Source organism: Numenius arquata, chromosome 15, assembly GCF_964106895.1.
Source record: "Numenius arquata chromosome 15, bNumArq3.hap1.1, whole genome shotgun sequence".
NCBI lineage: Eukaryota > Metazoa > Chordata > Aves > Charadriiformes > Scolopacidae > Numenius > Numenius arquata.
In genome coordinates, this window is record NC_133590.1 from 15,943,999 (window position 1) to 15,960,037 (window position 16,039).

Genomic DNA, 16,039 nt, shown 5'->3' on the forward strand with positions numbered 1-16,039 from the left:
ATAGGCCTGCACCGCCGCCCGGGGATGGAGCTGCGGCCGGCGCCGTTTTCCGGGCTACGGGGGCGGGCGGGCGGCTCCGCCCCGGCGGCGCCACAGGCCCGGCCCCCTCTCGGTGGCGCCAGGTTCGCTGTGGGCGCCGGGGAACGCGGCGGCGGCGGCTTCTCCCCCGCCGCTCTCCCTCCTTCTCCTGGCGGGCAGGTGCGCGGACGGACCGGGGAGCCCGGTGGGCTCCGGGGCCCGGCGGGGCGGGCTCGGGGCGGCCTCCGCCGGCCTGACCCGGGCAGCGCGGCCGCTTCATGGCGGGGGCGGGGGGGGGGGGGCAAGATGGCTGCGGGCCGCGTGGCGGGCTGGGCCGGCGGCAGCCGCTGGTGCCAGGGCCGTGGCCGGGCCTCCTGCGTCTCCTGGGGCAGCGGTGAGCGGTCACAGCCCTTCACACTTGTCTCTGCCCTGGGGTTTTAATACTTCAGCCTGGAGAGGAGAAGCTCCGGGGAGACCTTCGAGCCCCTTCCAGTCCCTAAAGGGGCTCCAGGAAAGCTGGGGAGGGACTCGATCAGGGAGGGGAGACACAGGAGGAGGGGGAAGGGTTTTAACCTGAAAGAGGGGAGACTGAGATGAGATGTGGGGAAGGAATTCTTTGCTGTGAGGGTGGTGAGAGCCTGGCCCAGGTTGCCCAGAGAAGCTGTGGCTGCCCCATCCCTGGAGGGGTTCAAGGCCAGGTTGGAGGGGGCTTGGAGCAACCTGGTCTGGTGGGAGGTGTCCCTGCCCAGGGCAGGGGGTGGCACTGGGTGGTCTTAAAGGCCCCTTCCAACCCAAACCTTTCTGTGGTTATTCTTACAGTGAACTAAGTGATGGTGGCGTCTTTGCTGCCCAGTATCCGTATTCACTGATAGCCACAGGCCTTAGGAGAGGAAATACTGCTATTCTGGTGCCAGGGCCTTTGCTGCCAGAGCAGGCATTAGGCCCATGTGTTGGCAACCGTTCCTGCAGGGCAATGCTAGTTGTAAAGCTTAACCCAAGCTGTTAGTAAGCTGCCATAGGCACTGCTCCTGCCCCAGCCAGCTCTGCTGAGCCCTTCCCTTGCCCAGGGGAAGGGGTTCGGTGGCCACTCTCAGAGCCCAGGCACTCCTAAAAGTGCTTTGGTTTCCATCGGGCTGCCCATGGAGCGGTGCAAGGGGTGAATGGGTGGGAGCACCCTGTCCTCTGCCAGCAGCCTGTGGTTGCATTGGGTTGGTAAGAAACTGCACTAAAATTATGCATGTCAAATTGATATTAACATAAAAAGGTCCTCTCGCTGTTGATGTAAAAGCTAAGCTCTCCAACTGTTTGTAAAATAAGTGTAATATTGTTACTGCACACAGCTTTTAAAAACCAGTGGATGTAAAGAATGGTTTATTTTTTTTGCCCCTGCCTCCCAAATAAACCTGTTACTGAGTTGTATCTTATTTTTGTGAAATGGAGCTCTTATTAAATGGTAACACTGCAGTCTCTACAGTGTTTCACAGGGGAAAGCCTTCCATTGTAAGCTGGGGCATAACACCGAGTGTAGAAATGGCTGTCACAGCATAACTCTTGAGTCCAGGCTTGTGCTCTCCCTGCACAGAAGATGAGGGGTGATCTTGGGGGGGGGTCTGTTTGGATGACAGGGTTCCCTTGTGAACCTGATGGAGGTTTTGGCCTCCAAGCCCTGCCTGTCTCCCTGATGCACAGGGGACCAAAACTGGTGCTATAGGAGCTCTCCCTCCCTGACCTGTCTCTGTGGCCTTTGGTCTCCCCTTGCTCGCATTGAAATGCGGCTTAAGTGGAGCCATGATGGGGGAATCTCCTGGTGCATGATGATGCCTCCCTGCCCTGTGGAGGCCACAGAAGGTCTGGTGAGCCCAAAGTCTCCTCCAACTGCTCTGTTCTGCCCCTCATGCACGGGCACCCGTTTTTTGCAAAGGTTTCTGTATGGTCTCTACAGGAAGAAGCGAGTGGAGCTGATGTGCCTTTACGTCTGCCTCTTGTGTCAAGACCTGAAGGGTTAGTGAAGATGGGAAAACCTGGCTCTGGTTTTTAGGCTAGTGCGCTTGCTGCCTCAGAACTAAGAATCATAGATACCACAGAATATCTTGCTTTAAACCCAAGTTCTTTCTTCAGGTCTTAATTTTGGGTTGTGGCTTTTTGCCCTCTTGAACAGGTTCCCCCTCCCCGGCTTGATTCATCGTTTAAGTCCTTTAATGCGTGTTTGACTGCTAGGATGGTTGTGAAACTTTCTCTCTCTGGGGCAAGAAATCCACCCATGTAATGCAGGATACTTCTGTCTAAAAACATGCAGTTATGTGAAATTTGCCAAGTTGCTTATTTGTTTTGTTGTGAGTGTCAGTCTGTGACGTAATTTTTCCAAGTAAAAAGTTTTGTTTGCTTTGTTTTCAGACAGAAATGTGCCAAATCTGGACAATTCTACCAAATGCCTCAAGCTTCGGGGGGGGGGGGGGGGGAAGGAAGATGTAGCCATGTGAGCTTGCAAGGTGGCTTTAGCAATTCCTATCTGCATTCTGATCCATGACAAGTTAATTACACCAATTACACCAGCAACTGAACAGAAGCTCTATAGGAAACTGTTGTAGTTATATTGCAACTTGTGTTACCGTGACTACTTTATCTCTTGATAACTCTGTAATTAACTTGTCACCACTGTTTAATGCTTAACGTATGTAGAGAATCAGTTAATGGCATCACTAAAGGGATAGTAGCCTGAAGGAGAAGCTCATGCCCTTTGGGAAGGTTATCGGGGTTTCCTTGAATGGCTAATTTAGGACTTGTGCAGAAAAAGTATTAAGTTTGTTATGGGAAGAGTGGATAAGATGGAAAGGCTGCACTAGAGAAATTCTGTTTAAACTGACTTTGGTGATGGGAAACTGTTAGAAGAAACAGTGCTGCAGAAAGCCAAAGGAGAACATGTCCAAGACATGGTTGGCTGTTCTTTTCGTGTTCTTTTCACATGCAATTAGGGTTTTGGAGGAGTAAGAACAACCGATGGTTATGAATTAAACCTCGGTGTGCTGGCTGCTGTACCCACTCCTGCTCTAAACCATAATTCCTCCGTGAGCCCTGACTCCACCTCTGATACCAAGGCTGACATCCCAACTCGTGGTGACCAATAGGTGGTTTCAGCAGTGATGGTCATTCTGGTGTTGGTGCTGTACGAGCTTTGTGTGAACAAATTGTAGGTCCTGATTTATTGAGGTGTTTAACATCAGCCCCAAGACTACTGAGCTATTCCACCTGGGATGTGGCTGACCTAAATTAAACTTATTTTCTGCAAAGACAGTGAGGCAAAAAAAAAAAAAGCCTCACTGCTTGTGGTAGTTGTTAACATCTCTCATTTTATATTTCACAGAACAATATGTTAAATTCTCAACGTGTGAAACTTCTAAATACATCCTGAAGGCGTTAGTATTCAGTCTGACGCTTTTAAAGATTTCCTGCGTTGGAATAATTTCCTGTTTGTAACGCGAGTGAAGTTGGCAAGTGCCGAGCCGGGTCCGTATCGCCCCTTCCCAGAAGTTGTCGGGAGAAGCTGAATGCACATCCCACCAATGGCATAGCTCGTAAAAGCGAGCGCTTGTTAAATCTATTTGTTTTTATTATGGACATCGATCTGCCAGTCGCAATAATGCATTTATGGACATTTTTCTGCAAGCGCAGCGCTGGTGGCAGTTTTTACTGACAAATTGAGTCATATGGACAGTAGTTCAAAATACGCTTACTTTATTGACGGATTGTGCAATTCTCTAGTTTACCCAGTGTTCATAAGATATCTGGACTGGTGAAGAGAATGGAACTAATGGGAAAATGTAGGACAAAGTTTTAATTTCAGAAGGCTTGAAATGTTTTAGGTAGTGACAGGTTTCAGCGTGTCTCTTGGCTGGTTTTGCAAAATTTAAATTCTTCATTAATGCCGTAATTAAAAATCAAAAGGCCTGGGTTGTGTCCTTTCTGCAGACTTCTAATTCTTGAGTTTCTTACCCCATTGATAGCGGTGAAGGTTGCTGTTCTACAAATCTCTGCTGGCAAGGGCTTCGGTTGTGCTAATTGATGTGAAGGGATAATGAGCAAAACCTTCCTGATGCAAGAAAAAAAATCCTGTGTTAAATTTTATCTCCTGTAAGGCTGATGTTATCACCCAGCACTGGTGACTTCGGGCCAGCAATAAGTTCAACGTACAGCTGGAGGAATAACCAAACTGTAAAACCAGACCAAACCTGTATTGGAGTATTTTCCAGAAATACAAAATGCAGTTTTAAAACCGATTATCTACTTGCATGGTCCACACTGCTGTTTACAAAGACAAATGTATTTGAATGTCAATAAAGCTTTATGTGGCTTTGGAGTTTCATGGAAACTGAGTAATTGTGAAGATTTTTCTTTGGAAATATGTCACTGTTTTGATGCTTTTTGCTAATCCTTTTTCAAGTTGTTTCCTTATTTACTGTTTTATATCAGCAGAGCAAAAGCATCCTGTCCTGCTCTCTGTCAGGACTATGCTATCTATTTTGATTTATATTGTCCCAAATTAAATGGTATAAATCATTTCAGGTATCTTCAAGACACTTGTAAAACTTGGACATGCGGCTGAAATTCTCCCCAACGCAGTGGAGGTTCTGAAGGTGATTTAAAACGCTTATATCTGAACAAGTCACCTTTAATCTCAAGGAGGAAGAGGGGAGTTCATTGATACAAAGAATACTAGTAAAAACCACTAAAGGCCTGGTGTCGTTTTTCTGGTGCTCAGTAGCTACGTGCTATTGAAGATGGGATACTGAAGAGATGGGCTTTTGGTCTTACCTGGTGGATGCATTTTCAGGTGTTAATTATTATTTAAATGGCACTTTTTGGTGTGCTGTGATCAGATTAATGGAATTGGTATTGTAGTAAAGCAGTATATATTAGCAACGCAGCCCACTGAAGTCAGATTTGCTTTATTTTCTGAATCGTGCCATCTACATGCTCCAAAAGCAGTTTTAACTCCTTCCAGGTAGCTCTGCGTTACCAAGTGTTAGTGCTGTCTTGTAAATGTTGCTGCCTTAGCATCATTCACTAATATTTAAATTATCTGACTGCTTTACATCAGTTGGTACAATGCAAACAATAACATTATCTTTGGTTGTTTGTACATTCAAGTATGCAGAAGGTCTGTTAATTAGTTAAACTTTTTAATAAACACCTAAAGTATCCTTAAGGCTCTCTTAAAAGATTAATTTTTCTGTTTCATATATAAAAATCACAAGATGGAGCGTACAGCATCTAAAAAGACACATGAAATGTGCAGACTTGCTTTGGCCTGCCTCTGTTGACGGTACGTTTTTAGGTTGGCAGCAGGGTCCTGGAGAAACAACTCACCTTCATTTTCCCTTCGTCTTGCTCCACTGAAGTCCCATCTGCTGGGATGTAACGTCGTGGGAAGGGTGGGGAGAAAAGGGAAATCCCTTCCATGGTCTCCTGTGGACACCAGAAACACCTCTGGTCCTTCGCTGACTTCAGCCCATGGAATACCAGGGTTTTGGGTTGGTTGGTTGAGAAGTGGGATTGATTTTATTCAAATTGGCCACAGTTTTTCTTTATTTTATTTTTCCCCCCCTAGAAGTTTAACTGATTTAGTTGGTTTTGAACCGACTAAAGGTTTGGTCCTCCTTACTGGGCCTGGGTCATCAGCTCCGTTTAGCTTGAGGCTGAGGCAGCGTTGTGCTTTCAGAAGGTAAAATTGAGGCCCGACAAGGCAAAGTCCATAATCTGAAGTAAACTTGTAATAAATGCTTGTGTGTTTTTTAAATACAACAATAGTTCTGTTTTGTTTTCACCAATGCCATGAGTTAGTACACCTTATTTTATGTTATTGGTAATATATACAGCCTGGATTTGAACGCTTTTCAGTTGTCTTTTTGTGCAGCTCTATTTGATTCCATAGTCAGAGTTTCTAAGAATATGATTAACCCTGTGGGTCGTCTTATAATGTAATTATTAATGATTGATTCTGTTTATCCTTGAAATCAATAGGAGAAGCAAACTGGTTTGGCATATATTTGGGGTTGATTTCTAACATTCAGTAAACATGATCTTGTGACAAGACTAGTATTGGGTTATTACTCGGAACGTGTTTGATGAATCTGAAGTGTGTAATTAGTTTTATATAACGATGGCGATACGTGGTGGTTTTTACATGACTTATGTTAATACGGCCAATAGTGTTAACATCTCCTGCCACTAATAGTTAGGGTGGGGATGTATAGTAATTGATCTTCCTGGGAGTGCTGTAATGTAAAAACAATTCAGGCTGTTTGAAGTATATTTTACAAGTGTGCATTGGGCCTTTGGGATGTTATACTGAAAAACCCAATTGTACAGTTACCATGGGAACCCAATTAGAATAGATTGCTTGAGTTTTTTTCAGTCTTTCATCTTGACCAAAAATCTAATGTACTTTAAATGTTTTCATATGGAATTTTATTCATATACTGACTTGATATAATGGCTGTTTTTAAATTTCAGCACTGAAACCAGAGAGTATTGCGTTCTGCGGATCCTGAGGACTTGTCTTTCAAGGAGAATCTTCCTTTAGTTTTTAAAAGTTGATGAACTGAGAAAAGTACTTTTATGAATCTAAGAGCTCTTACCGTAAAGCTGCCATCATGTGCTTTTTGGGCTGCAGTGCTGTGAAAGTAAACAGGAAAGGATCTTAAAACCCAAGGACTTCTGTTCTAGACCATCAACAAAATATGGCTGAGCTTTTTCACAGCTTTTAAGGATCTGATTTTTGATGTAAACTCTGACTTTTCATTAGATTTCTGGTCTATTGATGTATTCAAAGGTGTGGAATGCTCACAAGGTGGGTCTGTGATGTATTAGGTTCCTGCACCGTCTCTCTTCTCCTGTGCTGGAGCTCCTGGTCAGCACTTGAGGGCATTTCTGGATCTTCCAGGTATCTCAGGAGCATCCCACTGCCTGGCTGCTGGTCAGTATGGCTTCAGCCTCAGCACAGCTCTTGTGTACGGACAGAAGTTCTGGAGAACTTGGGCACATCTTGATTGAAAGGCCAAGAGGAGCTGAGGCAGGAGCTGTGATCCCATAGCTCAGGTCTGAGGCAGGAGCTCAATGGGAGATGGACTTTATTGGTCTGAGTCAGGCAACTCTGAGCTAGTGAAGATGAGGACAAATTACTCTTTTTTAAATTTTTTTTATATTTTTTTTCCTCACTTCTGCTTCTTAATTGATTCCTTCAGATTTTCCTGCTCTGAAAATGCAGGAGGGAGTTGTCCTTTTGGGTGAAGGGGTTGCTGGCAATGAGGTTTCAGTCTTTTGAGATGGGTCCAGTGATTGTGGTGTCTTGGTTTCTGGAACGTGATCCAGAATGAGGTATCAGGATTGAATTTTCTTAGTGGCATTTCCTCTGCCATTCAGAGGACGTTTTGGGTTCTTACCTTCAAAATCAGCCTTAGCAATAGAACTAGTTTGTTTTCACCAATGACATGAGTTGCATGTTAATGGGTGTGCTTCACTCGTGCTTTTTGAGAACTGTTGCATTGAGGAAATGTCAAGGGGAATTGCCTAAAACTGTTGAAGACGTTTTTGGTGGTGGATCTGGATTTCCTGCTGAGCTCTGTGTGGATTGCATGTAAATTACGTGAGCATCCTTGTGAGGGTGCTGCAGAGATTTTTAGATCAACATGGATGCACCGGGTGGATCATGGCTAGCAATTACACTGCTGTTGTCACCACAAATTAGATGCTATTTAAAACAACAGCTTGAAATTTAACTTGATTTTGGCATTTGGCACAGTTTTTCACGAACAGGGAGAGAGACTGTGGTGTGAGTAAATATAAACCAAAAATTTTATTTGGAATAGGGATGTTTCCTGGCCGGTTTTGTCCCAGAGATGTCTGCTGGGCTCTGAGCTCCTTCACGGCCATCCCCGACCATCTTCCCACGTTGTCCCCAGCCATCTGGGCACCTCCTCTGCTCCTTGGCCTCCTGGGGAGGCATAGCAAAGGGGACAGACAGACTCCTAGGTGTCTCTGTGTGACGTTGGCTTAATTCAGGGCACTTACCCACTGCTTTTCTCTCTGGCCTTTGGGCCAGGTTTGAAATGAGCTTCTGGATAAATCTGCTTCTTGAGGCGAATATTGTCGCTTTACCCTTCAGAAAAATCTGAAAAAGCTGAGTGTTGCTGCGCACCTTGAAAGTCAAAGCTCTGAACTGACAACAGAAATAAATTGCTATTTTATTTTTAGCTCTGACACAGATATTTTAAGTAATATTATTAGATTGCTCATCTGCCTGACTTATTCACATCTGAAAATGGAACGAGTGATTTTACAGTGCCTGCCTTGTTTAGTAGATTGTTAGTGTATTTAAAATACTAAGTATTCAGGATCTGAATCTTAAAGTTTTAAAATCATTAAGATGTAATATTAAGATTAAATATTACTGTTTTCTCATAAGTCGTTTGGAAGTGGCTGGAAGTTCTGCCACTGCTTTGGACTCCAAGGCTTGATGTGTTTGAGGGGACTTGGGAAGCCTCAGATCTTCATACAATTTCTTTTAAGAGGTTTATAATTTCTTAAGCAGAGAGTTATCCTCTCCCGTGGAGCAGCGAGTTCCTCGACTTCAGGGGGATGTTCCCATTGAGGTTGGCTCTGAGTCGGGACTCGGGGGTCGAGCTTTGGCCAATAGTCTCCCCAGTTTTCAAAAATATAATGCATCATTGCAAAGATGTAGTGATCTCAGGTACATAGCACTGAAAAGGAAAATGGGCGGGGGGGGGAACTAAGTAAATGCCAAGGAAATAGCAATTGTCCTTTATTTCAACGGGGACAGCAAAGAGGAACCTGTTGTATTTTTTGTTAATGATATATAAATAATGATGCTGTTTAAGACTAGAATTACAATAATTGAAGTTAACATTTCTTAGGTGCAAAATGCTATTTATTTTACTAATTAACTCAGAAGTTCATTACTGCCTGTACAAATATTTCTTAAATTAATACTATATCTTCTAGGGCATTCTTAGTCAAAATACTTGAGTTGTGTAGTGCTTGTTATGGAGGAATTCTTCAATGTGCTGTCTGTTGATCTTTTGTTTGACTCGTAACAAGCAGCAGATGACCTGGTTGCTTATAAAAAAAAATAATTAAAAAAATCAAACTCGCTTTTGAAATTATATATACTGAAACTTAGAACCCATTTAAAAAACTGATACAGAGTTGGTTAAAAGAGAAATGATGCTACAGACATACAATTTTTCCCGTGGAATTCAAATTAAATCTCGATCTAAATGAGGTACTTTTTTTTCCTTACAGGTGGAGACTTTTCAGCCACCATGGCATCAAGGCTTGTTCCAAAAGTAAGTTTCTGGTGAAACACCCTTGCCTTCAGGTGTACGTTGAAAGTCCAGCATTACAAAAGAGTTCACGTAACATAGTTTGTTTTCTCCCTAGTGTCCAGCAGTCAGTATTAAGAACCCAGTTGACAAGATTGATGCTGGATTGTAAATCTCTGCAGCTCTGTCATGGTTGGGAATAGGCATCAGTGGACCTTTCCCCATCACGTATCCATCTTCCACAGAGCATAAACTAACAGGACAAGGCTGTATTTCCAGTTACGAGTTAGCTGCTTCCATTGGCTAATAAATGCCTCCCTTACCGAAAACCAAACAGACTTAATTTTGAGGCTTCGTGCTTCAATGAAATACGTGTATTTATAGTAAAATAAGAAAAAAAAACTATTTATCAAGAAATTCAGCCAATTTACCGTACTAAAAGAAAGGCACCAATGCATTTTTAATCAATAACCGTATTCTTCAAATAATTAAAATGAACTTTGAAGGGACAAATGCATTTTTTTCTGTGGGATAACTGCTTTTGTAATATTAATAATGCTCCTCTAGGAAAATATTTCCAGTACAATAAACTTGCATCTCTAACTATTCCTGCTGGCAACTTCTATCACTGTTAAAAATGTCTTAATAGTGGCATCTCTTGTGGTTTTAATTTGCTTAATGTAATGTGGCTTAGAAAAGTCATATTTTGGCATATTCGGTGTCTACGCCTCTGTAGAATATTTGCTTTCTCTCTTCCACAAAATAAATTTATCTTTTTTAAATTGAATGGTAGAGGGAGACATTCAGAAAAATAAATTCTTGCTTGACTTTTTTTTGTTACAAAAAATAATCTGTTTAGTTATATTTATGTGTCTTCCAGTTGCAAACATCTTTTAGCAGGTGCCTGGAATATCAGCAGAGAAATGTTTGATTGTCTTCGGCACAACTGGGCATGGGAGGGAGAATCACCGGTTCCCTCTCATTCAGAACCAGGTGTGATATAGCTGGCAAACGACATGAAACTAATAATTTATTACCTAACCTTTTCATTTCTCCCACTCTCGAAAGGTGCAGCATTAGCTGTTGGGGGAGTTTTCCCTGTTTGATATGTGGAAAGGTGGAAATTTTAAGGTAAAAGACGCGAACCTGTTGCAACCCCACCTGCTGTGGGGAGCAGGGCCCAGGCTCCTCCATCTCCTCCTCTTCCCCCCTAAATACATGAATATTAAATACATGTGTAATGGGGCTTGTGTTTTAGAATAATGATATTTATAGTGTGTGATTAGTTTAGTTTGAGCACAACGACCCATTGGTGTGACACACACTACACGCCCAGCATATGGGTTTTTGCAGAAATCAGTTATCACTGCCGTAACCTGCTGGTTTTAAGCAGGTTGCTGAAAAATGGGTGCTGAAAGCAGCCAGACATGGGCACTTTTTTCCACAATTGTTGTTGTTTGTCTGCAGCTTGATCCCTGATTCTGCGGGATGTGTGTTGGGTTTGTGTGGAAGAAGCTGAGGGTACGTACGTAAGGAACAGGGCTGTGGTGAGGGGGCTTTGGTGTCTCTGCTGTTCTTAGGACAACGTGGCAATCTTTATATTTCATGAGAAATTTAATTCTAAAGGTAATTCCATTCCTTTCTGGATTTCTCTTACTTACTAAATTTAAACTTAGTAAACAGACATTTGTACTAACTCTACTGCTTTGCTCTCTGTTAATACAGTGAAGTGCTTGTCCTGAACCAAACCATGGTAGCAAAAGGAAAATTCAGATATAATCTTGTATTTTTCTACAAGTCTTTTTGACACCTGTCTTTTGTGTGTATTTATTTTCCTGTAGATGTATCTGTATTTTTAGTGAATTCTTAATACACAGTTTGCCGCTTCATTTGTTTAAAGCTGCTCTACTCATTTTAAACATTTCAATGACATTCTTTCCTCAAAGACAATTCAGCTTCCTGACTCTCCTTCAGCTTAAAAAGGAGCACTATTAATGGGTTTGTTCATATTGCTTAGATTTATTTTGTTATTATTCTCTAGCTCCTGCTCTTCAGGTAGAGCTATTTTGGTATTATAAAGAATGATGGATTATATAGGAAAGTTTCTTTTGAAGCACTCCTGATATTGTGCAATGCACTTGGGGGTCAGCTACACTTGACTGATGCATGATTTATCCGATGTCCCTGCCACTTTCTGAGATAAAGCTGCTATTTTATCAAAAATGCCAGCAAGTGTGATTTAGAATTTATACACCTCCTTTTTCAAATAATTGTTCTGATTACTTTCTGGCACAGCAATAAAATGATAAAGGTAATTGCACACAAATGTGAGATAGCACCAAAATACAATAAAATTAACCTGAATTAGCTTGACTTGTCGATGAGAAGTATTTATGAAATGTATTTTTGCAATAAGGGAGGCTGATATTATAGCTGGAAGGTGAGTTATTGCCTTAATGTAATACTGTTTGAAATTTAAAAAAGAGACTGTTACAGTTGAGGGTGATTGTGCCTTTGAAATTAAGTTGAAGTGATTCTTATAATTGGCAGCAATAATGCATTGTGAAGGTAATATCTTTTATTGTGTTATGCCTAGTTGCATTATCTTTTATTTAGCTGGTCCTGACTTCAGCTCTGCAGAGAATGCAGGAAGGAGCAGATCAAGAATTTGGTGGGTTTAGGTGATAAAAATTTGAAATGTGACCTCATATTAAAGTCATTCTTCTGCTAGATATTTTTTTCATTCTTAGCCCATTTTTGGTTCCTCTGAACCTGATACGAGTCTCATTTGATTAAACTTTCATCTCTTTTCCTTGTATTGGAGGAGTTGCTGTGTATTTGCATACACAGCTGAACCCTGTAACAGTAGAGCAGGTCAGCCTTGCTGTATGTATGTATAGACATCAGGTGGTGGGTTTGGCAGTTAAATTTTGTATTTCTCAGTGCCTCAAAGTATAACCTTCTCGTTATTAAGTACATACACGCTTTCACAGCAAGCAATTCAATGGTAACAAGCGCTTCAATGGTAACTAAGGAGTAGGTCTTAAAATGTTGACTAATATCTTGAACTGATTTTTAGAAGTGATGACTTGTTTTCCTTTGTGTGAGACTTGTTAGAATTCAAACCAGTAATGACTAGATACTCATTTTGGGGACCTTTTAATTCTTAGAGATCACATTCTTCATCTTTGGTTCTTGAGCGTGGTATTTGTCTTTAATTGCTTGCTGACAAATGCCTTAATGATGAGTTAGTGTTTTATTATGTGTAATTATGTGTTAAAACAGCAAACAGCTGAACAAGTACGAGATTGTAGTGCATTGCACAGTGCTTTGAACTGCATCTTCTGGCACACAATTTCCAGCCTAAAAATAAGGGGTTCCTTATCTGTTTGTGGGTCATCACTAAGGTGATGGCATCCCATCCTCTGGTAGATACATCAAGCAGTGTGGCTTCCAGAAACGAGCACTGGTGGGATTTACAGATTTCCTTCCTAACAGCAAGGAATGTACACAATTATGATTTCTGTCTTTGCTGTTGGGGGTATAATTTGATTATTATAGAAATATCTAGGTCTGTCCTGTCATCTTTTTCCTGTTCTTGGCACTTCATTTCTTGTCCAATTCTGCTCTAATTAATTACTTTATCCCCAGGCGGCCCACCGTTCCAAACAAGATATCCTAAAGCAAGTGGGTGTCTCTAAACTTGTCAGATTCTTTCACTTCCTTTTTGTCCTGGGCACCGAGCTGCATCCCAGGGACAAGAGGACCCAGTCCTGCAACGTTGATGCTGACCCTCCACAACCACTGATTTGTATAGCTTATTAATGCCACACTCTCTTAATGGCATTTTACTTGTGTGCTGCATGTAAACATTTGACTTTACTAAAAATGCTCATCTTAACTTCATGTTAATGATATAAAATGATGACCTAAATATTTTACAGTATATGTGGCTGCAGCAGTGGCTGCTGCGCTTGCATAGCATTGAATTTTCTTATAGAATCATAGTTTAGGTTGGAAAAGATCTTTAAGAGCGAGTCCAACTATTAACCCAGCACTGCCAAGTTCATCACCAAACCATGTCCCTCAGCATCACATCTACATGTGATGTAGATACCTCCAGGGATGCTGACTCCACCACTTCTCTGGACAGCCTCTTCCAATGCTTGACAACCCTTTATATAAGTAAGAGCTGAGGGAAGGTACAAAATGTGTTTGCTTGGTTTTGGAGAGGTATTGGAGGAAATAGTGTATCTGAATTCCTGTTTTAACAGTCTACTGAGGTCTTGTGTTGAAGTATCTGCTTTTACTGATGTCTCAAATCAAAGCTTGGTGTGTGGGCAATAGATGAAGTAGGAAAATGCGCTTCTTGACTGCAGTAGTGATAACCTACCTGCCTCTTCTGAAGGAGAACAACAATAGTTTATTACAATTAAAATATCATCCTTTAAGTGAAATAAAGAAGGCTGAGGTCTCCCTGGTAAGTACACTGGGAATTTGCCATTTGACTGGGATTTCTCCTGTCTGCCAAAGCGACAGACTGAAGAGGAAGCCAAAGAGCCAGAGGCTACCACTGCCTGGAAATACTCTCTTATATCTTGGCATTTCGGGGGCTTTTGATTGCCATCCAAAGAGGATTAGTAGTATAATACGATGGGACAACAGAAACTTGCTTTTTGTTGTCTTTGATTGTTTAATAAAGAATTATGTGTTTGCTCTTGTCGAATACTTTTAAAATGCCGTGGAAAGCAAATGTCGCTCTCCCTACATGAGCAGGTATCGCCCTGGTTTGTCGGGGGCTTCTGTGACATGGACGTTTTGGTAAGTGAGGGTGGGCACAGATTTGTAATGGCTGCTGCACCAGCGTATATTTCTACTGGTTCAAAATATATGATTTAGTTCTGTACCTTCACAATATTTATGGGATTTGTTCTTTGGAAGGTGAAGAAATTATCGTATCACCCCAATGTAACCCTGGATTTGCTTACAGTCTGTCTGACACTTCTTGGCTGGGGTGGGTTTGGAAGGGAAATGAGAGTAGGTTTTGTTTTCACACCCTCTGAAGTTACAGGTTTGGCTTAACCAGGGTTAGATTTACTTGGAGAAGCATTGGCAGTATTAGTGGAGTACTGGAGAAGATCCAGGCTGCTGTGTTTCATAATGAGAACTGAATGCTTTAATTGTCTTAAACTAAGAAATGGCATGCTAATGGCGCGAGTACGGTGTGCCAGCCAGAGGGTGGCAATACAGTGATTTTGCACAGGAATCTAGGAGTTCACGGAGATGCTGGGAGGGCTGGAGCCCCTCTGCTGTGAAGACAGGCTGAGAGAGTTGGGGAGGAGAAGGCTCCGGGGAGACCTTAGGGCCCCTTCTAGTCCCTAAAGGGGCTCCAGGAAAGCTGGGGAGGGACTCTGGATCAGGGAGGGGAGCCATTCGACAAGGGGGAAGGGTTTGACACTGAAAGAGGGGAGACTGAGATGAGATGTGGGGAAGGAATTCTTTGGTGTGAGGGTGGTGAGACCCTGGCCCAGGTTGCCCCGAGAAGCTGTGGCTGCCCCATCCCTGGAGGGGTTCAAGGCCAGGTTGGAGGGGGCTTGGAGCAACCTGGTCTGGTGGGAGGTGTCCCTGCCCAGGGCAGGGGGTGGGAATGAGGTGGTTTATAAGGTCCCTTCCAACTCAAACCATTCTATGATCAGTAGTTGTGGTTGCTGAAGAGCAGCGTGGTGGGGTCCCTGGGGAGCCTGCTGGTAGCCCTCTCGTGCTGTGGTGTTTCTGCAGGGAGAAGGGCTTAGAAAGACTCTTCCTCCCAAGCCATGGGGATGCTGGTCTGGTAAGAGCACTACGGGAAGGCTTTCGTAGGGTTGAGTTTGGTGTGTTCTTGGGATTCCCTCATTTTTTCTGAGCTCTGTGGATGGCAGAATTCCAGACTGGGAGCTGCTACTGCTCTCCAAGCTGGGGTGGTTTCCCAGTGAGGTGCAGAACAGGCTTCTGGCAGAAGGCTCCTGGAAGGTTTGGGTGGGCTTTACCCCAGGAAAGGGCCAGTTTGGCAGCATTTCACGTGGCACGAGGGAAGATGTGCCCGGTTAATGCAGTGTATTTCAGTGCAGCTTTTGTTTAAAAGCCTCACCTGGACTTACAGTCCTGGTCTTCAGCTGTGGAGGTGTTTATTACTGTTGCAGCATGGACAAAAATCCATGGCCCTGGGCTGTGGTGCTTTATCCTGGCAAGCAGAAAGTTTGCTTTGGATGCTGTAGGAAAAAAGAAATACACACAGTATATAGACAGTTATTGTGGGATGTGTAGGGGGAAGAAGTGGCTTATGTCCAGCTGGGCGGTGATGAACACTGGTTCACAAGAACTTGATGCAGTATATAAAGGACTTGTATTTTAAAACGTCAGAGGTAATTTTAAATGTTATTTTGCCTGTTAGCAGATTATATTGACAGAATTAAATCTGATGAGCTCTCATGATGGTGGTTCTGTTTCAAGACTTTCTTGAATTTAAGCAACAAATGCAACACCTTTTTTATTCCTCAAAATTTAATTTAAAAACTTGGGGGGGGCGCTTGGCTTTCCTCAGACTAACAGGTTTCCATATGTTTGAAGGATGCAATGGGTGACGTTCAAGTGTAATGATACAGGAAATGTGTGTTCTCTTGTTCAGAAATTCTTTTTCCATTCAG

The 16,039-nt window shown here is 42.9% G+C and overlaps 1 protein-coding gene across 1 annotated transcript in view; it reads left to right on the plus strand.

The window, feature by feature from the left end:
- Positions 1-24: 24 nt before the first annotated feature.
- Positions 25-16,039, plus strand: part of MGMT (O-6-methylguanine-DNA methyltransferase) — a 150,511-nt gene continuing 134,496 nt past the window's right edge. The window contains exons 1-2 of the mRNA XM_074159213.1: positions 25-412; positions 9,337-9,380. Of these exons, the coding sequence (XP_074015314.1) occupies positions 25-412; positions 9,337-9,380 (432 nt within the window). The remainder of the gene's footprint in view (positions 413-9,336; positions 9,381-16,039) is intronic.